This window comes from Canis lupus, chromosome 16 (assembly GCF_048164855.1).
Source record: "Canis lupus baileyi chromosome 16, mCanLup2.hap1, whole genome shotgun sequence".
NCBI classification, from domain to species: Eukaryota; Metazoa; Chordata; class Mammalia; order Carnivora; family Canidae; genus Canis; species Canis lupus.
The window spans coordinates 46918531-46943108 of record NC_132853.1 but is presented as its reverse complement, the minus strand read 5'-3'; the positions used below and the strand labels follow the sequence as shown (position 1 = coordinate 46943108).

General features: G+C 45.1%; 1 protein-coding gene across 2 annotated transcripts in view; it reads right to left on the bottom strand.

The window, feature by feature from the left end:
- Window positions 1-24578, bottom strand: part of PRKCA (protein kinase C alpha) — a 395469-nt gene that overhangs the window by 82344 nt on the left and 288547 nt on the right. For both annotated transcript variants that reach the window (XM_072781076.1, XM_072781077.1), the window contains 3 exons: window positions 4841-4997; window positions 3434-3568; window positions 3079-3175 (listed from right to left, as the gene is read on the bottom strand). In XM_072781076.1, the coding sequence (XP_072637177.1) occupies window positions 3079-3175; window positions 3434-3568; window positions 4841-4997 (389 nt within the window). The remainder of the gene's footprint in view (window positions 1-3078; window positions 3176-3433; window positions 3569-4840; window positions 4998-24578) is intronic.

The window sequence follows — 24578 nt, the reverse complement described above, 5'->3', positions numbered from 1 at the left end:
ACGGTGACAGGGCTCTGAAGCCTCGTTTGTTTGGATTTTTATTCTATCAGATTGAGCGACTTTTGATTCCTGGAAGAGGACTTGAAAACCACACTTAGTTATTAGATAACAGAGCTGGGCACGGAAAGAACAACAACCCTGTGGACAACACCACTGAGTGATGCCCAGTCATGATTCACCATGGAACTTTAAGTTAAAAATTTCAGCTGAATCATACTGTTACCAGAGGGTGGGAAAGTATCTCTTAAAGACTGTGGGGAGGAGAAGAGGACTTGGATGATGGAAAGGCAAGTCAGGATGGCAAGTACATGGAGAGATGTGGACAGAGGGGTGAGTCTACGGACACTGGGAAGCAGTCATACCATGGCCAGGAATGGAGGGGGAAGAATGGGGTGGGTATTAGAGAAAGTTCTCCAAACTGCACCCTGGTGCCTGGTGGCACCCTGTCTGGGGAGGCTGGCTGTGACTCTGAACTGCTCAAATGTGGACACAGCCTTTCTACTCAGGCACGCTGCTTCCTTATAAGCAGGAAAATATTACAAGTTTCACGTTTACGGACCTCAACAGCACACAGCTACGTGATAACTCCTGCTTGAAATCAGATCTGAATATTCCATTTAAAATGCAACACAACAGCTGTGGAAAAATTCTCAGCATCTCCTTGACACTACTGTAATCTAGCAGCTTTCTGTCTGGTCTCCTGCAACTCTAAGTAAATGAGCTAATGCAATTCCAGCAAGATCTAAGGGGCTGAAACATGTTTAAAGAAAAAGCCCAAATGTAGTTCGTGCAGGTGCTCTGAGCACAGAAGTCAGTAAGCTAGACAGCAGAGGCTCAGTGTCTCTGCTGCACTTGCCCTTGGGGGCTAGCAGAGCTCCAGTGTAAAGTACATTGCCAGGAGGGAGAAGAGTAACCAGCATGACACACATGGCCTCTAACGAGCCTCTAGAGAGAAATGCAATTCTGGCCTCAAACCCTCTGACCTAGCCCCGCCCTCCCATTTTTTTGAGTTTGGAACTCTGACCTTTATAAAAATCTAGACTCACTGCCCAGAAAAACAGGAAGGTTACTCATCAGGAAGCCATGGAAATGAAGCATGAAAAGTGGGTCAATATTTCTCTGTCAGCAAAGCTAAGTCTCAGACATTTCCAAGAGTGACACCATCAAGATGTCCCAATACTGTTCCTCCTCCCTCAACTGTGTTCTATACCAGCAGTTCCTGACCTGTTGGTTGCTAACGACCTAAAACTATGGCATGAAATTCAGCAAGGCTCCGTCTAGTTTCTTAGCAATCTCTCCTGCCTGGGGCATCTGAGGAGTGCTGGTACTTGGGGTCCCAAAACTCTCTGGAAAGATTCATCCTTCACAGAGGTGGTGTGATGTTGGGGACGGGGCTCCTGTTCTGAGCTATGAGGCGGAGGTAGGAGTAGCTAAAGGAGGAAGTGAAGGAAAAAAATAAAAATAAATAAATAAACAGCTTTGTCTGGCATAGATACTTGCAGCTACCCCAAGCCTTAACACAGTTTTGCACTTGAATGCCTCTATTACCAGGCCCCTTTGGAAAGAACTTCACTTTACTTATAAATTTCTTTTTCTTCTATATTTTTTAGGAGTAGAAATTGCAAGCCGGTTACTTCCAATTGAATTTTACCTGTGTCTATAGCAATAGATGTGTTTGGCGTACACCAAGCTTTGACTTTTAATTAGTTGCCAATATTAAAATAAGTCAGAAGATGTCATATAAAAAAATCTGGATTTTTGGCTTCTCTCGAAGAACCAGAACATCAGGTGGCATAGGACCCTCCTCTGTGCATGGCAAGGATCAGCAGATGCTAAGTAGCCCAGGCTACCCCCTTTAGACAGGGCTTGTGTTCACCAGCTTAATCCAGCCCCCACCCTGCTGTCACCAATCCTGAGCCCTGCTGTTTGTTGCCATTTACTGATATTCTTTGTGACTCATTTATGCTCCCGAGGGCATCCAGGCTCACAGCCCTGACCTTAAATATTTGCCATCAACATCCACTTTAACCAAGTATCAGCCTGAAGAAAGCACTCTGAACATTTTTCTGTCTTACATCCTTAAGAATTCATTCTACCTCCATATGATCTATAGGTTTCTTTGGGACAAACCTTTATTTCAGAGAAGGAAACTAGAGAGGGAGGAAACAAAACCAACAGCATCTCATTAGTGTCGACATTTCAGCCACAGTTCAGTATCTCTGAGCACACATGTGTGTGTCTATGTGTGTGCGCACATGTTTCTTTAGGGGATGGGAATTCTGAAAATCCTAATTAGCCTGAGGTACAGAAATATTCAAAAAGAAATGAGCCGGTTACATAGACGGTTACGCCTACTGTGCGACTCCCTCAAACAGCCAAAATGCAGGTGATTAGAGAAATAGAAAAAAAAAAAAAAAAAAAAAAAAAAAAGCTGTGACCTGGAATGTAAGGCAGATACTCCGAGAAGAGAATGTGCGTTAAAAGCCAAGATGTCTGGTAAGTGAAGAGCAGTATGGATAGAAAGAAGAAGAAGGAAGTGAGGAGGACAAGGGGGACAGAGGAGGAGGGAGGAAGAAGACAGATGAATCTGGGACCCAAGGCAAACACAGACACTCGGGAGGAAGGAGACAAAGAGCTGGCCTTTTCTAAAGCTGGGGAGCAAAAGTGAAGACGCCGGCCTGAGAGCTTAATTACACCCAAACCACCTCCCGAGTTAATGCCAGCACGTCCTCCTGCCATTTGGAGGAGCACAGTCCTTCTTTCTAATGAGAACACCGCACTTGGAACCTTGCCTGTCCCCCCCACTGATGTGCCAAGCAATTTCTTATGCACAAATCAATGACGCTGATTCCGGGGATAGGTCGCGTTTCTGTTCTCACAACCATCGCAGGCCTAGAACGCTAACCCAGCTTGCAAAGGAAGCTGATCATGCAGCACTTCTATTTTCAAATAAAGGAAAAGCTTCACACTTCAATTGCTTTAGGTCGCCTAGCAGGTGTGACCGCAAAACCCAGGCCCTTCCTGAGGTCAAGCTCACCAAAGGAAAGGCGGCTCCAGTAATTTCCTTAATATCCTCACCTCGAATTTCTGTCTGAGCTCCACGTTTCCTTCTTCGTCCCCTTCTGGGATGGGTACATTGTAGTACTCACCTTCCTCTTGGTTAAGCAGCTTGTACCTTTGTGGGAGACACGGGACAGAAGAAGGGTTACGAACGCTGTGTTGGTATGACAGAGTCAGCAACTTCCCTCCTCCAACCCCTAGCCTGGCTGTTTCTAAAATGTGTCCTGTGGGGAGACTTCAGCCAGGTAACCTCATGCTCAATCGTCACTGCAGACTGAAGCCATTTGTTTTCTGAATCTCCTGGGGCACTAATGTTTCTGAGACTATTAACCTTTGATTGACAAATTGCATATTCAATCTGCGGTGTCCTTACCATCCACTGGCTGGCATCTTCATCAGCTCTGAGACTCCGAAGGAAAGGGAGCCCATGAAATCATTCCTTGTTGTTCGATCCCAGTCCCAGATCTCTACGGACAGCCGGCGGTCTTTATCTGAAGGTTTTAATTTGCTACAAAAGAGCACACACAGACGGACACAAACACAAGGTTATCTAGACCACAGTTTCTTGGGGGCTACCACATGCTCATGATAGAGGAGTCTGAGATTAAAAAACTAGTAGTATATTCAATGTACTTCCCTCCCTACTGCCAACAGAGTACCAGCCCCCAGCAGCCAAAGCCCTAGACTGGCAGAGAGCAAACAAGGTCCCAGAGGCCAAATCTGGCCCTCTGTTTTTTGTAAATAAAGTTTTACTGGAACACAGCCATGGCCATTTGCATACGTACTGTCTATGAATGCTTTGGCTCTAGGTCAGCAGAGCTGTGTGCTTGCAACACAGACTGTATAAAGCCTGAAGTATTTACTGACTGTCCCTTTACAGAACTTGCTCACCTCTGTTCTATATAAAAGAGCTACCTTTCTGGTCATCCATAGGTAAACCACTCCCTGTGGAGCGGATGTGCTGTTCTAGTCCACACGGATGACCACTTGGTTGTGCTCGGTTGCAGAAGTGCTTCCTTGTCGCTGATGGTGTTATGCCACTCCTTCTTCTCACTGTGTCCTTCCTTCTTTCTCTTCTACTGTCTCTGCCTCTGAAATCCTGGCACTCCTTTAAGCCTTGTTTAAAACGTCACCTCCTCTAGGAAGCCTTCCCTGCTAAAAGGTGAGGATGATGTACCCATTTCAGTGGCAACAGCACATGACTCCTGTATTCCTTGTTTTAAAAATTATTATTTAATTTATTACCTTACCTTCTTCCAAAGCCTCAATAGGACTCAAGTCCATTAAGAAGTGGGACACGTGGGGTTCCCTGGGTGGCTCAGTGGTTAAGCATCTGCCTTCAGCCCAGTGTGTGATCCTGGGGTCCTGGGATGGAGTCCCACATCGGGCTCCCTGCATGGAGCCTGCTTCTCCCTCTGCCTGTGTCTCTGCCTCTTTCTCTCTCTCTCTGCCTCTCATAATAAATAAATAAAATCTTAAAAAAAAAAGAAGTGGGACATGCTTTATATACTTTTACATCATCTTTAACATAAATGAATCTTTCTGTACATGGTAGGTATTGATGATAATCTGCAGGACCTGCATTATGTAACTCTTGGCTACCATCTGGTATAACAGGTGACGGCAGCTACCACTTAGCCGTGGCCTGAGAAAGCCTTAGGAATGAAGCAACATTTAAAGACATTTATAACAGGTCCACCTCATCACCTCTCACAGTGAGGTGGGCAGTTCTGTGATGTGTAGGGAGGGAATTCAACTGGGAAGAGAAGACAAAACTTACAATGTAAAAGACTCATTCCACTGGGGATTCAGTGTAGAGCGGATGGTTTTGGTTTTCTGTTTGCTTTCATTCTTGGGATCAGGAATTAGTTTCAGCTTCACATAAGGATCTGAAAGCCCATTTGGATCCATAGGAATCAGATTCTTTGCATCTCGTACTGTGCAGGGAAAAGGAAAAAAAAGATCAAATGTTATAAAAAGAGAACTGACCTGTCTTGCTCAGTGTCCCATGTCGAGACCGAGTTGAATGACAGAGATATCTGTCAAGATGGTGTTTAAAGGAAGAGGAGGTGATGACTAAAATGTCTCTGATCTTCAATATGAGGAAAGCTGCCTGCTGTCACTGCTGCCAGAGATAATGGGCATCACGCGGGCCCTGTGGTCAAGCCTTGAGATGCAGCACCAGCCTGGACCAGCAGCAGTAGTGACACCTGGGCACCTCATATTAGAAATTTGGAAGCCTGGGTCTCTCTCCAAAGCTGTTGAGATAGAAGCTGTATTTAAGCAAGATCCCCAGGTGCTATCTGCAGCCCTTTTCCAGAACTGGTCATGCCCGGTTCCAGGCAACCAGCCAACCTAGTCCAAGCCATTGAATTATTTGAGCTCCTAAAAGGATTCACCTTTTTTCTTTGTAAAGGCCAGTGACTTTCAATCTGGCTGTACATTGGAATCTCTGGGGCTTAAAAATCCCAGTGCTCACTGGGCACCTTGGTGGCACAATCAGTTAAGTGTCTGACTCTCGGTTTCTGCTCAAGTCATGAACTCAGGATCATGAGGTCAAGCTCCACATCAGGCTCCACACTCGGTGGGAAGTCTGCTTGTGACTGTCCGTCTTTCTGTTCCTTCCCCTGCTTGTTTTCTCTCCCAGATAAATAGATAAATTTCCAATGCTCACAGCTAAATTAGAATCTCTGAGGGGTGTAGCCCATGGTCTTAAAAGCTCCCCAGGTAATTCTACTATCCAGCAGGCGCAAGAGCCACTGATGCATATAGCTGTAATACAGAATATTCTCCCCAGGTGTGCTATCCCTTGCTATGCAATGTGCACATGTCCATAGACCAGTAGCACCTGGGACATTGTGTGCTCATCAGATGTGTGCAATCACAGGCCCCACCCCAAAATTACAAACTCAGAATTCTCACTTTAACAAGACTCCCAGATAATTCCAATGTACATCCTAGATTGAGATGCATTCATATGGGAATCCAAAATAATGAGGAGGAAAGGTCACCTCATCCACAGAGGGAGGCATGCTCAGAGATGCAGAGAGCAAGGGCTTATTACCTCTGTGGGAACAGGTAAAGCTACTGCATGTAAATGAGATAGGTCATTATCTACCACGATGATGAGAAGGACAAAAGCCTGAGCCTGCCTACCCCAAATGTCTTCCTCACCATCTTCTGATGACATCTTCCCCAACATGGCTGAAACTTCCCATCATCAGGGTCCCTAATTAGCTGACACCGTGAGTACACATGTAATTGGTTCTCCCAGCATAGCCCCTGGACCAGCAGCCCTGGCATCACTAACTGAGTCAGAACTCTAGGAGCAGGGCAGCCCGGGTGGCTCAGTGATTTAGCGCCGCCTTCGGCCCAGGGCCTGATCCTGGAGACCCCGGATCAAGTCCCACGTCAGGCTCCCTGCATGGAGCCTGCTTCTCCTTCTGCCTGTGTCTCTGCCTCTTTTTCTCTCTCTCTGTGTCTCTCATGAATAAATAAAATCTTAAAAAAAAAAAAAAAGAAATCTAGGAGCAGGTGCAGTGATCTGTGTTTACCAAGCCTTTTGATTCTGATGCAGAGAAGAGTTGTGGAAACATTGTTCTAGCCTATCATACCGATCATTAGTTTAGGGTGACTGTTAAGTCCTTAGAATAATTTTACAAGAAGATGCTGGAGTTTGGCAGTGGGAAGAGAGGGGTTAGAAGGATGCTGAAGATACTGGCCCCAGGGCCTTGCCCTATGAGAAGTCACAGACCAGCACTGCCTGTTCCCAGTCTTGGGACACATTGAGTGCGCACACTTGCTGGCAAACAGCCTCACATCCTTTTTGCCTAGAAGCGTGAGCACAGGCAGGTGACAGTTAGGACCGTATCCAAATGGTCTGAGTGTGGGGTGGGGGGATGGTGGGCTGGCTCATATCTACTAGCCACAGAGAAGCCAGGCCTATCCTATGTTCCTTATATTCACTTATGCTTTCCAAGGATTTCCCCCCTAATATCTAACCTCATCCAACTGGGAGTGGGTACAACATAAGCAAGCATGCATGGGCTTTGCAGCTCAGTACACCTGCTTTCAAATCCTGTCCCCACCAACCCCTCCCATGTATTCCCAAGCACAGGAAACATAAGTTCTTGAGCCTCTATTTCTTTACTCACAAAAAATGAAGAGGGGCTCATTCCCAGTGAAACAGCATTGTTGGGGGGAAGTAAATGAAATAGTTGTCATAAAAATAGAGCTCTCCCGCAAGGAACGGGAAGGGGCCAAAGGTCTCTCTCCAATTAATCACTGGAATGAGAATCAGATCCTTTTTAAAAGGCGGCTAAAGCCCTGGAATGTCTAACACGGAGGCTACAGCCCAGATAAACTAATGAGGAACCACAGAGGCTGCCAAGGGTATTGCCAGTTACAGAACGATTATGGTGCTGGCGTTTTCATCTTCAATTTCTGGTCCTGACAGCCAGCACATACAGCATCGTTTAAGGCTGATCTCTTCTGAATGGTGATGAGTTACGGTCTTGATGGGATTGAAAGCTGTGGGCTTCCTACTGAGATACTATGATTGAAGTGGAAAATAAAAAGAGTTACCAATTCCAAACATCATTGAAATAGACAGTGGGTCCAAATTTCAATTTCCCATTGCAGTGGAGAAGAGCCTGCCCGGTGTGTGGCTGATTCATCACATGCCGGGGCACCTGAGTAAGGACCTGGAGCAATGGACTTGGGGGCTCCCACTGGCTCAGACTGTGGGCTCTGGGGCCAGGCTGCCTGCGCTTGAATTCTGGCTCTGCCACTCTGGGGAGGGGGGTGGGTATAGCGCTGGGCAAGATCTGTAACCTCCCGGTGCCTCAGTTTCTGCATCTGCAAAACGGTACCTCCCTGGGAGGAGTCTGTAAGTTCATACGTGTGAAGTGCTTAGAACAGTGGTATGCACACAGTAAGAGCCCAATAATGATTATTATCATTGTTGTTAATACAAGTTGCTGGCAGAGAGCACACCCCTAAAGGCTTAGATGTTCAGAAACTGGACTGGCAGCTTATGAGTTGGCAGGCGGATGAAGAAGAGTATGACGTGGAGATTTTCTAAGGTGGTTGCAACCGCGTGGTGCTGGCAAGGTCTTAACCTGGGAAGCAGTGCTGGACGGGGTCACTAACAGGAGCAGGTGCAGGGAAGTTAGGGATGAGAAAAGAAGAGCAAAACAAGCGGGGTGGTAGATGAGAAGGGCGAGAGGCAGGAAACAGAAAGAAGAGAATATGATCAAGTTGTAGGGTCAGAGGGCAGTGAGGATGGTGCCCCTGCACGGGTGCTGATGGTGGGTGGGCACCCCAGGGCAGTGGTTCTCCAGCTCAGCTGCACATGGGCAACAGTCAAATACTGATGTCTGGGCCCCACCCCTAGAGTCCCAATTTAATTGGTCCTGACTGAGGCCCGAAGTGGCATTAGCAACTTTGAAGCCTCTCAGGTGAGTATTGCATGACACCATCCCAGGCACTTGGCTGATGTTCTTACAGGGTGGTCCCTCGGCCCACATCACTGGCATCTCTTGAGGACTCAGTATATTACGTCAAAAAAAAAAAAAATCCACTCACTTTTTAACACTCGGCCCTTAAATGGTTTTTTAAAAATTTATTTGAGGAGGGAGGTGAGGGAAGGAGAGAGAATCTCAAGCAGACTCTGCTGGGCACAGAGCCCTGGGCTCCATCCCACGACCCTGAGATCGCGACCTGAGCCAAAGCCAAGAGTCTGATGCACAACCGACTGCACCACCCAGGGGCCCCTTAACACTCAACACTTAAAAAGGAAATGTGTTACTCCAGTAAATGGAAAACCAAGGCTGTCTGCTATGAGGAGAAAGGAACCATAAAAATAAATACAATGCCTGAGGCCTACTCTTAGTTACAAAGGGGAAATTAAACCAGGGTGAATGCTTAGGACATTCCAGCCCCAAATGGAGTTCCCCTCTACACCGTACTACCAAGAATGAAGGAAAGCTGGAAAGGGAGTAACTTTCTCACCATGTGATTGAATGCTTTCTAATGTCAGATCAGTGCCTTCAGGAATCCTGTGGAGCATGAGCAGAAGTCCTAGCCTGTCGGGTCCTGCCCCACATGTGAGAAGCCCTGTGCCAATTATGAGGCACAGAGGAAGGTGAGCATTTCACAGTGGGGCCAAGAACAGACCCGGCACAGGTCCCGTGGCTTATTTCTTGTCTCTCATCTTCTGTGACAGCCACCCTGTTCTGACCCTCAGACTTCAGATTGGAACAAATCTGCTGTGTAACCTCTTGATGGGACTCTTCGGGGCAAAGCTCTATCATGCCAGCTCAAGTTCTGAGAGGTCGACGGTCTCTAAAGGTGGCGGCAGAGAAGCAGCACATCCCCTGACCCACTCCACTGCTGTGGCACTAATCCACACAGGCCCTGAGCCCCCTGGAACGCACGCGGGAGGAGCTCTTGCTCCCGGCATGTCACAGCAGTTCTGCAGCTTCCGTGAGGAGGACACATCTGCTCAAGAAGTATGTCTGTGCTGTGGTATTGGCCCTTTTAGAATCAAAGTCTGTTCTATAATTCCAGGACTTTAATAGAAATGTAGAACATGAGTTGTATTATCATCTTTTGGCTTGAAGTGTGGCTTTGGAAAGGATCGGCAGTCAAGCGTTAAGGAAAGCCATCCTGGGTTGAAAGGTTATATAATTTCCTGATTATGTAAGGTATCCCTCCTGGATAAAATCCATTCAAATAAGATTATGAAGATTGAAAAACACCTCCACGGTGCCTCAGGGATACCTGATAGAAGTGGCGAGGCAAGCCCAGGACATGGGAGTTTTGAGTAAGTGTTCAGGCATATGAGCTGGCTCATCTAGAGCTTGGAGGCGGCCTTACCCAGACTGGGAATCTGCAGCAAAAGCATCTGGTAGATGGCACAGCCAACACTTAGGAATGAAGCCAGGGATTTTCTCAAAGGTCTGTTTGAGAGGGAAAAGTAGAGGTGACCACCATGCTTTCTCAGGGAGAGGCCAGCCAACCCCACAAAGACTGGCAGTTAGGTGACTGTCAAATGCCCATCTGAGGACATACAACGACAGTCAGGCTCACTACACTTGCAGATAGTGGCTGACTTCTTCTCAAGGGGCCAGTAAAATATATAGTGGCTAAGAGTGTGGACAGCTGGGTTCAAATCATTGCTTTACCACTTTTTAGCTGTAGGACTTCAGACGAGTTAGCCCACTTGTCAGTCTGTTCACATCTGTAAGACAGGAACAGTAACAGTGCCTGCCTCACAGTGTCATGGTGAAGATGAAGTGCATTAATATCTGTAAAGCATTTAGAAGAAAACCTAGAATGGATGGAGTGTTACAGAAGCATTTGCCGCCATTACTAATGATCATGTTCACATGTGTCTGCCACTTTACCATCATCAGCCAGCCCTCCTGTCTGGCCCAAGGGGCAGGGCTGTTTCCTCAGAGTAAAGAAATCTGGTATATTAAAGGGAGGGTTCATATAGTACTGGAATTTCCAGACCTCGGGGTTAGGTTAGAGTTCAATACTCAGATCCTAGTGGTTCTAAAATAGCTTGGGATTAAAAAAAAAATCAAGGCAATCCTTGATCCATTCAGAGAATGGTCCAGATGGTCAAAAAAATCAAGGCAATCCTTGATCCATTCAGAGAATGGTCCAGATGGTCTCTTGACCCAGAGAATATAGGTAGCATAAATTATGAAGTATAATAATAAACACCTGAACTCACCACCTAACATAAAAGCCAGACCAGGGCCAATGCAGCCATCCACCATATTTTTCTTACTCTCTCCCTGCCTCCCTGTGGATTTTCAGCCTCAGTCTGAGGCTGCCTCAGGGCACTCTGGCTAGGCACAGAGCTCATGGAGGCTTTGGAAGATTCACACATGACACACACTAAAGGCATCGTTGGGGAACACAGCTAGAGCCCCTCTACCTGTAGACTGGACTTGTCTGCACTGACCCATAGTAACCCCTGCCCATCCGAGTTCAGATCTGTATGGGAACATTGTTCAGTGAGGCACAGAAAAGTCAAGTGCCTCTAAATTCAAGGACAACGTGGCCCTTCAAATGACGTGTTTTGCTTTACAAAAGAATTCTCTATTTTTAGTGTCTTTACCCCTCTCTCTGCAAGCATCCTTGTTCATGGCTTCTGCTTACAAAGCCAACAACAAGGTCGAAAGCCCAAAACAAAGCCTTGCTGCAAAAGTCGGGATTGTTCAGTGTGTGCTGACCTAGTGACCCTCCCCCTCCCCCTCCCCTCTTGCTCGACAGCAAAAACAAGAGTGAACAAAATTCTAATAATCCTACCCCACATCACACAAAGGCAAAAATTACATTATCTGACACTACAGAAAAACAAGACCATACAAACTCTTCTTTGTCTGAAGTTACCAACAGCGAAAGAAATGGGAGTGCAAAAATGTTGGGGGGACAGGCAAGAGCAAAAAACAAGCGGTGTAGTGTCTGTGGTTGGTCCAAAGAACCTGGTGTCATTTAACATCAAGCAGGCAGAGTGATGGAAGCTTCCCAAATCCATGAATGGTATTTTTAAGCAAACCCAAAGAATTTTGATATATTATTAGATGGTCAAAGCATTGTCCTTCAAAGAATCTTAAGACCCATAGGTCTGGGGTGCCTGGGTTGCTCAGTCGGTTCAGCACTAGCCTTCAGCTCAGGTCATGATCCCGGGGTCCTGGGATAGAGCCCCAGGTCAGGCTCCCTGCTCAGCAAGGAGCCTGCTTCTCGCTCTGCCTGCAGCTCCTCCTGCTTATGCTTTCTGTCAAATAAATAAATAAAAACTTCAAAAAAAGACCCATTACTTCTTATAAAGATATGATCATATGTAAATAGACGTTTAATGCCAGAGATTCTCTAATGACATGCAGGAATGCATTAATTCATATAATTTTTAAAAGATTTTATTTATTTATTCACAGAGACACACACAGAGAGAGAGAGAGGCAGAGAGAGAAGCAGGCTCCACGCAGACAGCCCGACGTGGGACTCGATCCAGGGTCTCCAGGATAACGCCCTGGGCTGCAGGCGGCGCCAAACCACTGCGCCACCGGGGCTGCCTGGAATGCATTAATTCAGAATAATTTCCCTAACTCAAGATTCTTCACTTCATCCCATCAACAAAGACCCTTTTAAAAAAATAAGCTCACATGTATAGATTACAGAGATTAGGACCGGGTACTTTGTACAGTCACCATTCAGCTCAGCATAGGTACCATTTAGGAGCTTCCTTCTGGGGTGATGAAAATGATCTGCAATTTAGTGAGGACAAACTTGTGAAAATGCTGAAAACCACTAAATTGTATACTTTAAAAGGGTGAATTCTGGGGCACCTTCGTGGCTCAGTGATTGAGCATCTGCTTTCGGCTCAGGTCATGATCCCAGGATCCTGGGATCGAGTCCCGCATCGGGCCCCCCACAAGGAGCCTGCCTCTTCCTCTGCCTGTGTCTCTGCCTCTCTCATGAATGAATAAATTAAATCTTAAAAAAAAAAATAAAATGGTGAATTTTATTGTGTGTGAATTATATCTCAATAAAAAGAATAGGTGGATTTATTGACACATTTCCATGTGCCTTACTACACCTGCTCACTTAAGCTTCACAATACCTCTGTGAAATAATGACTCAGATGCCCATTTTCCCGATGAGGAAACTGAGGCACTGGTGTTTTAAAGTAACTTGCTCAAGGCCGAACATTTAGTAAATGATTGAGTCAAGAGTGCAAACAAAGGAAGGGCATCTAGGTGGTGCTGTCAGTTAGATGTTCAATTCTTGGATTTGGCTCAGGTCATGATCTCGGGGGTCCTGGGATTAAGTCTTACATTGGGCTCCATATTCAGTGCAGAGTCCGCTTAAAAGTCTCTCTCCCTTTCCCTCTGCCCCTCCCCACTGCACTCTTTCTCTCAAATAAATGAATAAATCTTAAAAAAAAAAAAAAAGTGCAAAAGAATCCTGACTCTGGGGCCTGAGCGTTGTCCTCCACTGAGTCCTCCCAAGGTGGCCTCTGCATTCAGGTACCACTGTCAGCATAGAATGGGGGACAAACTTCTATAAAGGAATGGATCATATCCTCTAGGTTCTGCAGGCCAGGAAGCCTCCATCACCACTACCCAGGCCTGCTGGTATAGAGCAAAAGGAGTCAGAGACTATACATAAACAAATTAACATAAGGTGTTCTAATAAAACTTCGTTTAGAAAACACACGCTGAGGGCCACACCTGGACGTCAAGCCATAGCTTACTGACCCCTGATACAGAACGGATATACCACCTCCCCACTTCCACACCACCCTGGGGAGAAAGGGATGTGGGAAAGGAGCCTCTACTTCCTGGTTAAGACTCTGCTTCCTTCTGGTTCCTTCTGCTTCAGTCTGAGTCTCTTTAACTCTGATTTTGTCCTAAAACTTGGGAGGGGTCCTGGGCTGGAGTGGAGGAGACAGTATGTCTCCCACCGGGAACTAGTTATCCTTGGTCTCAAGGGAACCTCTGGAAGCCAACACCTCTTAGGAGTACTGATGGCTCACCTTCTTTGCCTCCAGGCGCATGAGGCTTTGTTAGCGTAGTAGTCTGCCCTCCTGGACAAACTTGATTCACAGCCTCCTCCCTGGAGCATTGGATCTGACCAGGACTGGCTGCAAATGGCCAACCCCACCTTGTTCATGCCCCTCCAGCCTGTTCCACACCTTGGCTCCACCCAGGGACTGAGTACAAATAGTGAGCATGATAAGGCATAAGTGGGTCCATTCTTTAGTTATGCGACAGCTGCTGGGAAATCGGAATTTTAGAGGAATATGGGAGCAGCCCCTCTGCTTCTTAATCTAGCTGTAGCTAATGGCTTGTCCTGATGAGAGTTACGCTCCTGACAACGGTGTAGGTGCTCAGTTCAGGAGCATCTCAAGTGCTGGACAGGCTGAATCAGATAGAAAGGGGGGGGGAACCCTCACCCCACTAGCTCAGAATAACGTTCCCCATCACCAAGTTGTCAAGTTTCCTCTAGATTGCACTTTCTTGGTCACATTACTAGGAAGAACATCGTGTTCTCGAGGTTTGTTTTTGCCTTTACTTGGGGCCTCTTCTGACGATGTTACAAGGGAGAGAACCGTGTCTCAGAAGCTGCCAGCTTCTTCACGTTGCTACAAGTCAGTTCTGCACCAGAAGCCAGAACGGCTTGGCAAATGTTGATGGGAAACTGGTAGGGTGACAGATTGCTTCCGGAACAGGATTTACCGAACGCCCTTCCCACGAGATGTTTCGGGGGTGGCCAAGCTGTCTAGCAATAGGCAAGGTTCTGGGCTTCGGGGATCTGAGCTGGAGCCTCTCAAACCATGCAGACAGGCATGCCCTGGCACAGGTGTGGCGTGTCCCAGGTGACAGAGGGCAAGCCAGCACGGATCCCTGTTAAGGACCAGAACTGGCAAAGGAGATTACCACAGAGCAAGGGCCCTAGGCAGCCTCAGAGAGGAACAGCTCCCAAGTCACTTTCCTGCTGTGCAAGGGTTTTAGCTGAGCGACGGGTCCATTCTAACACTTGGGCTAAAGATTTTTTATTCTCTTGAAGCTATAAACCCCTTCCTGCACTATCCCAGTTTTTATGATAAACTTAGGACACCCATGGGCCTGAGTTGAGGACTTCTGCTGCATGCCTGAAGAGCCCTGTCCTTCAAGGATTGAGGGATCTTCCTGTCTCCACACACTTCCAGAACTTTCTCTTGGTGCATCCCTGCTTCAGCTGGGGATGGAAGAGGTCTGGAAACTGGGAAAGGTCCTGGCAACAGGGAGTGAAAACTGGCTGGGAACTACTCTTGGATGGGAGGTGTGGGTCAGGGGGTCTCTCCAAGGCCATAGGCACTGTAGTATATTTCTCTAGTAGCATGAATATGGGTGTGGATTCATTGGCACCCACTAGCCATCGAGCTCAATCTGGCAGAAGGAGGTAACTTCATTCAGTCAACAATGAAGACTTGATAGGATAGGTGAGAGCTGATCAATGGGTGGCAGCCTCATGTCACCGCTCATCAGACTGGTTCAACAGAATGTTGAGCTAGAAGAAATAAAATGTCCCATTCTTCTACAAACAAAATGGAACTGAGACATTTTCAATCACTGCATGAGTAACATTGTATTTTTGAGGCTCCCAACACAGAAAATGAGGCCAATAATAGTCTGTGTTCTCTATCATTTAATATTTCTACCCAAATTTGAGAGATGCTGTGTACTCTGGTCCATGTTCACCTTATGCTTGGTGGCAGGACTCAGGAGGTAGTATCGGTTCCAATTGTTAACTAACTGCACCTACCTTATCACTTCTAGTACTTACATAACCCAAGAGACTCATTCCATACCAGTGAGGCCAGTGTCTTCGCTACCAGTTATTTTAACCCTCCACTGCCTAGGACATCACCTGGTACCTATTTAGTAACTCTTTGGTAAGCATAGGAGTCTCCATGCCACCCTGTCCTGTGCTTCTGGGGTTCATGCTGCCCCATCCCTGGGTCATCTGGAGTACACACCTCCACCTCCTCCGGTGCTACTGGCTCCTATCTTGGCACAAGACATCTTCTTGGCCCTTCCACTCTACAACCAGCCCAGGCCGCCAAACTTCATCTCTACAGACCAATAGCAGCTTGGGGGCAGGGGCTGCATCACATCCTACAGGGTCCCCCCGGGTCAGCACAGGGCAAGGCAAAACCCACAAGGGCCCAACAGATTCTTGTTATTTGGCTGAAAAGCTAAAGCATACAGGAATGCTTACACTAATTCTTTGGTTGCAGTACAAAAAGTGTCCATTTGGAGGGACTCTCAGACAAGGAAAAACCTAGCAGGCCCAAAGGAGTCACGTAGTTTTTTAAAAAAAGAATGTTAGATGCTCTCAAGAAAGCATCACTGAGCCCCCCAAAGATTAAAGGGCGAAAGACATAGCTCTTTCTGGGAAAACATCTCAGAAAGGGCCATTTACTCTCGGGGAAAAAAATGACCATGTAGAACTTCTCAAGATTTCAGAAATAAAATGAGAAGGTGTCATCAACAACAGCAAACATCTGAGAAACAATGGACTGCGATTCTGTGAACAAAATGGAGTCTTGGAGCTGCTCAGTTTGGTCCATTGGTACTAATTTTGCTGTGTCCAGTCTCCTGATACCCCATGTCGAGTCCCACAGAATCTCGAATTTGATCTCTTCCATGTTAAGGAGAGAGGGCCCATACGTTTTGTAATATTTGTTCCTTCACTGACAAAGACAAAAAGAATGAGATATGCTAAAAATACACCTGCTCAGCATCCCTGTCCTACCACATAGAACCCATACATAAATCTGGATTTGGGGACATAAGTCATCTCACATTTTAGGGCCTATTTATTTAATGTTCTGTTTCATTGCTGAACTCACTGTGTGGCTTTGATAAGGATATAATTTCTGCCCCCATAAATCCAATGGCCATTCATACACATGCGTCAGCAACTCTTCAATCAAAGTGCCATTGGAATAAAACTTATGAAAGAGAATTTAAAGGATTATGGTCTGAGATGAGGAAGCAACATTTGGTCCTTGGAAAAAGATCATAAATATGAACCTTGATGTTCTGAAAGGAAATGGGACATAGTTGTGAGAAAAATAATATTTTCCAGGTAATGGGAGACTGAAACACAGGCAGATTTTAAGAATTAACTTTTTTCCCTCATGAGAGTAATGGATATACTCATCCTACAAAAAGTTTAAATACATGAAAGTATAAGGAGGAAAATTTAAATCACCCATACGTCTGCTGTAGGAGAGAGCCACTGTTGGCATATTGGTATATTTACTGCCAGGCCCTTTGCTCTGCATGGAGCTCTACTGAAATATTTATTTGTATAGAATTCACATCTTTGAACCCAGTTTTAGATCCTGCCTTTATAATATAACAAAGCAAGCTTCGAAAACATTTTAAAGGCCTAACATCCCACTTTACAATACCATTTCTTTAGCCAATCCCCTGTTTGGGGCTGCCTGTGTAGTTTAAAATTCTTCTGTAAAGGGAGAATTTCTGTAAATAATATAGCAACTGATCACCTTTGTGCACAAATATTCGTTTGCATTTCTGATTTTTTTTTCCTTTGGACACATTTTTAGAAGTGAATCACAGCATGCAAAATCATTCGCGACTCTTGACATATATTGCCAAATTACTCCCCCCAAAAGTACTATGGAAGTCTTGCCAAGGGTGTGATTGAAAAGAGTAAAAAATAACATTGTAATTCTAGCTTCCTTGATTGTTTTTCAGATTGAACTTCTTGTTTTCCCGTACAGTTATTTTGGTCATTGGTATTTCTTTTTCTTTGACTTAGCTCCTTCTTCAAGTTTCCTACAGGGTGCCAAAGAATTTTCTTACTGGGTCAGAAGAACTCCTTAGATGTCAACGAATGATAACAGCCCTTGTCGTATTTGCTGCAAACTGCACTGCATTTAGATGTCATTCACAATGCTGCTTGAAACACACAGGCTTAACTTTTAAACAGTTAAATCTGTCAAACATTTCCTTTTTTATTTCTTCCATTTCTATTATGTTTAGAAAATCCTTACCCTGACAATAACTAAACATTTGCTTATGGGGATCCCTGGGTGGCTCAGCGGTTTAGCGCCTGCCTTTGGCCCAGGGCGCGATCCTGGAGTCCCGGGATCAAGTCCCACGTCGGGCTCCCGGCATGGAGCCTGCTTCTCCCTCCTCCTGTGTCTCTGCCTCTCTCTCTATCATAAAATAAATAAATAAATATTTAAAAAAATAAAACATTCGCTTATGTTTCTTTTATTATTTTTTACGTGTAACTGTAAAATTCATTTGAAGTTTATTTTGGTGTGCAGTGTGAGCAAGATCTAATTGATTTGTTTCTTCCAAATGTTTACACAACTTTCCCAGTGACATTCGTGGAAGCAGGCCCGTCTTCTTCCACTGCTGGATCATGACATGGCTTCTGTTGGTTTATACTACGCCATCTACTTCACCATATTCAACCTTGTTAATTCTTTCAACAAAACTATGCTTTAAATTGTTGTAAATTTCCCTCATGTAAGAGGCAGCCTTTCCATCCAGGTGCACAGTTTTATGACTCAGGGCAATTCCACTTCAGCTGCTTTTTGCCGTTTATCTAATAAAGCTCTGCCTGTTTGTTCCTTATTCTTTGGTTTATGAATCGTTTTGCTTCAGGTTGATGTGGTTCAGGACATGCCACCCCAAAATATGACACCTTGGCATATTGAATATTTTAAGCTAAAGCAATCTAAGAAATGGCAGGTGAAGAAGGTACTCTCTGAACCTCCTGTGTGGCAGGTCATGCGACTCTCCTATAAGAAGTGACTTCCCTACACCCAGAGGAAAGAAGCATCCTTATCTCAGAAGATGGAGCGACCTCAAGGAGGACCCCAATGAACAGCCCTTACTAAATTCCCCACCAGCCCCTAGGTTACTTTACTCAGCTCATATCCTTCTGTCTTATTTTCTTACGACTGTGCACTTTTCATCAAACCTGGTAAACAACAGAACACTCAGGTTTAACTGTTCCTTTGGGTATTTCCTTACAAAGGCTCCTGTGTCGTATAAAATTTACATAAAATAAATGTGTGTTTTTCTTATTAATCTGTCTTTTGTTAATAGAGCCCCAGCCAAGAGCCTGGAAGGGTACTAAAAGATTTTTTTTTCTTTCTACAAAATATAAATCCTGTTAATATAGCTGAATTTTGTTTTTCTAAAAAACCCAATCCAAAAGCTATGGGCAGTTTATAGCTATTACTTGATCCCCAATATTTGTAAACACAACTATGTGCCTGATGAAATGCTCAGAATTTTGAACACATTAACTCGCTTCCATAATAACCCAACGTGGTATTCCCAGTTTATAGATGGGGAAACTGAGATTTGGAGGGATGGAGGGGTACCCACCACAATGTTGAGCAGCTGGGGGGGGGGGGGGGGCAGAACACAGGCAGCCAGATTCCAGTATTTATTTTTTTAAGTAGGTTCCACGTCCACTGCGGGGCTTGAACTCATGACTCTAAGATTCAGTTACACTCTCCACTGACTGAGCCAGCCAGGCTCCCCCAGATTCCAGTATATTCTTAACCTCCACACTGAACTGCTGCCTGTGATGTGTGGCTTCACTTCTGTTGTCACCACCTGCTTGCTTGCCATTTTAATTTTTTGTTTGTTTGTTTTTTAAAGATTTATTTAGTCATGAGACATACAGAGAGAGAGAGGCAGAGAGAGAGACAGAGACATAGGCAGAGGGAGAAGCAGGCTCCATGCAGGGAGCCTAATGCGGGACTCGATCCCGGGACTCCAGGATCACACCCTGGGCCGGAGGTAGGTGCTAAACCACTGAGCTGCCCAGGCATCTCTTGTTATTTGTTTTCAGTCTTTTGCTATACTGTGTTTTGTCTGCATTCATCTTTTCCAAGAATTGTAGTGTATGATGGACAATTGTCAATAATTATTTTTTACATTTGATGCTCACAGATTCTAATGCTTACTACTTGTCCCCATGTATTAGGATGACCCCATTTCTGAACTTTTAATTTTACTTCATCTTGCAGTTCTCTTTAGCTTGCCTTTAAATGACTTTCAAAAAAGGCAGGTGGGGGGATATATGTTCTGAGCTCTTACATATCTGAGAATGAGCCATGTGAATGGCAGTTTGTCTGGGTGAGAAATTTTAGGACAACAAGCTTTGTTTCTCCAAGCTCTATAAGTGATGCTTCCTTTCCTCCTCAAATTTTGTCCTGTATACAAAGGGAAGTCTAGTGCCAACTTGGTTATTGTTTTCTTATATGTAACCTATATATCCTGAAGGAAGGGTATTTGTTTCCTTTGTGATTAAGAACGTCTAGAGTGAAAACCAAAAATAAGAATGTTCTAGAATGGATGAATCACTAAATTCTACACCTGAAACTAGTATTACACTTATGTTCACTAACTGGAATATAAATAAAAACCTGAAAAAAAAAAAAAAGAATGTTCCAAAATGTTCCTAGCTGTAGACTTTCTTCCTTTAATTATGCTGGGATAGGGTTCATTCTCTTTAGTATGAATGCTCCATAAATTTGTTCCTATTGTATGGAATTATCGCTTCCTGTTTCAAGTTTTCTTCTTTCCTTCTTGGGACAACACTATGATTCTCCAGTCATCTCCTGTTCTCAGTCTTCCATTTTATTATGCTATCCCTCATTCATTTTCTCCTTTTGCTTGCACTCTGAAAGAGCTCCTCAGGATTCTTTCACAGCACTAATTTGATTTTCTACAATGCCCCATCTGCTCTTTACTGTTCCATGATGATTTTAATCACGTTACAACAATTTAAGTTTGCAGGCATTTCTTACTTGCCCACCTCCCTTCATCTGGTCTACCTTTGTATATATCCCTGCCATTAAAAAAAAAAAAAAAAAAAAGTCTCATCTTCCTTGCGTCTCAACCTGCTTGCTCAAATGGCTTCCTGTTCTCATTTTTTGGAGACGTTGTATTCTTATGTTCTACAGAAGTTTATACAAAGCTTTCTCAAACGTTTTGTAGTCCTTGATCCCTTAGCAATTTACCTTTAAATATGTCCTCCATGATACTCTTTTTCCTTTATTCCTCAACATATATTTAAAAACTTTTTTAAAAAAGATTTTATTTATTTGAGAAAGGGAGAGCTTGCACATGCAAGAACAAGTGGGGGAGGGAGAGGAGATGCAGATTCCCTACTGAGCAGGGAGTCTGATGTGGGGCTCAATCCCAGGACCCTCAGATCATGACCTGAGCCAAAGGCAGATGCTTAACTGACTGAGCCATCCTGGCACTCCTATTTTTAGGTCATTTCCGTACCCAACGTGAAGCTCAAACTCACGATCCTGAGATCAAGAGTTGCATGCTCTACTGACTGAACCAGGCCAGGTGCCCCCTGAATATATATTTTAAATGGGTTACGTATTATGTGTACATTTTCTTTCTTTACTCGTTTTCAATGAGTAAAGCTATATTCAGAGAGATATATGAGGAAAGCTATATCCAGACTTTGTGTTTGCCAACAGATGCTATGTTTAGATTCCCCATTGGCTCTGTCCACTGTCTACTTGGATACTGGTGAGCTCTCTTCCCTCAGAACCAGCCTGGCACTCAAATGGATGTACCTGGCTCCTACCCCAGTATTAGCGGGTCTGTGCTGGGTCCAGGTGAAGTCACATCCCTTTCACAGTGCATGACAATCACATGCACACTGAGTCAATGCCATCCATTTAAACTTAAAATCCCACTGACATTGAGATTCTTCATATTTCCACATGTATCCACTATGCTTCACACCTGAGGCTCATGAGCCCAAGGACATGATCTGCCAAGATCAGTCCTTTCCTATGGCCAATCCTTTCTTCTTTTGGAAGGTGCACTGTGTGGGATGATAAGAGAGAATAGGATTTTGGCTCCCTGAAATCAAAGGGCTGCCTCCCAGGTTTTTTGGCTTCTGAAAAAAAGACCCTGTTTTTTCTGAGCAAAGGGGGAGACATAAAGAATCTTCCTGCTTTCCTACAGGTGCACAGGGCTTTGCTGTGTATCACGCACCAAGTACGGCCAGACCACGGATATGTTGTTGTTTTTCATGCAAACCCATTAGGTTAATAGTCAGTAGAAACTTTTCTAAGGTTGAAATGGTTGTCAGTCTCAGCTGTGGGTTTCTGTCTTTTCCTAGGTCTTCCTAACATTTCAGCTGGGTACCTTAATTCAATGCGGAAATCTACTGATTCCTTACACGGATCTAGGAACTCCACTGTTCCTGGAGAGCCGGGTTAATGGAAAGAGGAGTAAATTCTTCTTGGCATCTCTCAGTTTAAATCTAAGCTACTCACCACCATTTCTCCTGGCAAACTCTCTACTCCTGCTTCCCTGCTGTCACCTTGTCACCCTGTGGGAAGCTTTTCAATGTGCTCACACCACTGGGGTCTGCCCTTTACAGGCCAAGGCTGGGTCTGTGTAACTCAATTCTCCATCATCTTGTTGGCCGTTTCACCTCCAGCTCTGATGTAACTAAACCTTCAGACACTCTAGACAGGACCTGAAGGGCAGTGGAGTCCAGAGGGGAACACAGAGAGGAGAGCAGAGCCCGTTTCCAGCCTGCTCGGCCCACCACTCACCTTCCTGGGCAATCTCTAGTGGAGCGCATAATCTGTCTGGAAAGCAATGGGGCTTGTTGGCCTAGGAAATCTCTAAGATTTCTTCCACTTTGAACATAAGCTGCATGCAAACTGATTTTTCACAGCATATATTTATGGCTTTGTTTTCATAGTATCACCTATGTCCGAAGTTCTATATCCCCTAGGCTGGATACTGGATAGGTAGTGAAAGGTCCTGCACACTGTGCTTCATCCTAGAATTCCTAAAATTGGAGGTTCATAGGATGTGTTGGAGAAGATGATGACTGTGGCTTCCCTCCCTCTCAGAAGGTAGATACAAGATTCTGCATATAATTTTGGAGGTCTCCCTGACTCCCTGGAGCTGGCGTGGGGCTGGGGGTATATCCACAGATCAGAAACTAAGAACTTGCTCTGAGATACACATCACTCCTCTGCTACTTGGAGTTACTTTGTATGAATCATCTGAAAGATAGGGAGTCAGATTTGAGGAAGGCATTTCTGCAAAGAATTAAGATAAGGGGCCTTGTTAAAATGTGGAGCCACAATGAGGGAAGTGGGAGTCTTTTCTGAGAATGAACAAATTCCAGGCTCCATTAACATTAGATCACAGCAGGGCTTGGCCAAATTCACTCAAGGAGACCGTGGGTTCCTAGACCTGTAAGAGCAGCCTGTGTCCAGTAGGACTAAATTTAACTAAAAGAGCCGGAGCAGAGGCCCCAAGGTGGACATCAGGAGTGTCTGGCAATCTGGTCCAGGGAGGAAGGAGTGTCTGGGTGTTTAACTCCACATGCTTTTGGCCACAAAAGCACAGTGGCCTCTACCTTGAGATGAATATGAAATCTTAGCCTGATGACTTTAAACATTTATCTAATGCCATTATAATTCTATGTTCACTTGGCAGTGTTCTCAGTCCCCTAAGGTCTATTTACAGGGAAAGAAGGCATTACCCCAGTGGATTTCTGCTATTTGTGGTCTACAGGACAGTGTTTTCACATGGGAAACAATAAAATGGGTTCATTATGATTTGTCTTCATGGGTGTCTTAACTGGACTATAGAGGCTGCTCTGATCAAGCCTGCAGACACATGGATGGCTTTATTTCTCCCTATAAATTAATAAACTGGTGTCTTGATGCACTGCTCTGAGAGGATCGCACTGGATCTGGTCTCTATGGGCTTGGCTGCCTCTGAATCGTAACAAGAATGGATCTTGGGGCTCTCAAAATGGAGGAACAGAATGAGCTGCATCCCCTCCCCTGCCTTGAGATGCTACCGCATTTCCACTTACATCTATTTTGGGTAATGGGGTGCTCTGGTTTTAATTACTTACCCACAACCCCATACCAAATATATAGACAATGTTCTGTTTTAGACCTAAGTAAATCTAACCTACTACAAGACTAGAACTTGTAATCCCCAGAGCTGCAGTTCTCAAATGTTACTGTGTACAAGAATCACCTTGGAGAAACTCATTAATGACATATTTGCTGGTTCCACTGTTGGGAGAATTGGATTCAGGATGTCTGGAGTGGGAGCAGTAATCTGCATGCTGAACAGCATCATGCTTTGAGAAACCTGGCACAGAAAAGTGGTTACAGCCCCCTGGACCAACTTTACGGAGTCACAGGGGGTACTTGGCTCACCAGAGACCTCTCCACCCCGTGTCATTCCTACACTCAGTCCCAAACCAAGCAATGCTCCCTCTCAGGGCACATGCACTCTGCAAATCATGGAGGGCAGGTTCTGAACCAACCCTCACACGAGCGACCCATTCAATTGGCACCAAAAATCTTTTGGTCATGTTCTCATGGAAACTCCCAGGATTCAGAATGGAAATGCTCCTTTGGGACTCAAGCTCTAGCTCTATCTTGTCACTGGGAAAGTCCCTGAACCCCTCCTAAGCTATTTCCTCACTTAAAAACTTGAGATAATAAGAATCTCACTCAATACGAACTATAATATAAAAGATATCACGCCAATAAAACCACTGGCGTGGAGCTTGGCACAAAGTAAGGAGTAACTCTTAACTATTGTTATCACCAATGTCATCTAGGAAAAAAACAGTCTTCCCATGGGACACTCACTGAGACTTACTATGTGCCAGGCACCCTTATAAGTGTGCCAACAAGGAAAACAGTAAGTAAACATAAGAGCTCTGGGTGCTTGGGAGCAACATTGCAGTAGCGATAGAACTTTCTATCTCCAGAGATAGCACATAAAATTGGGCTAGATCTCTCTCATTCTGGATCGCTATTGGTACCAAACCAGATGCATGCCCTCAGGGCGCCCCCTGGAGCAGGGATGATGGGGTGGCCTGAGGAAGGCTGCTCCTGGGCTCCACGTCACGAGAGTTCTGGT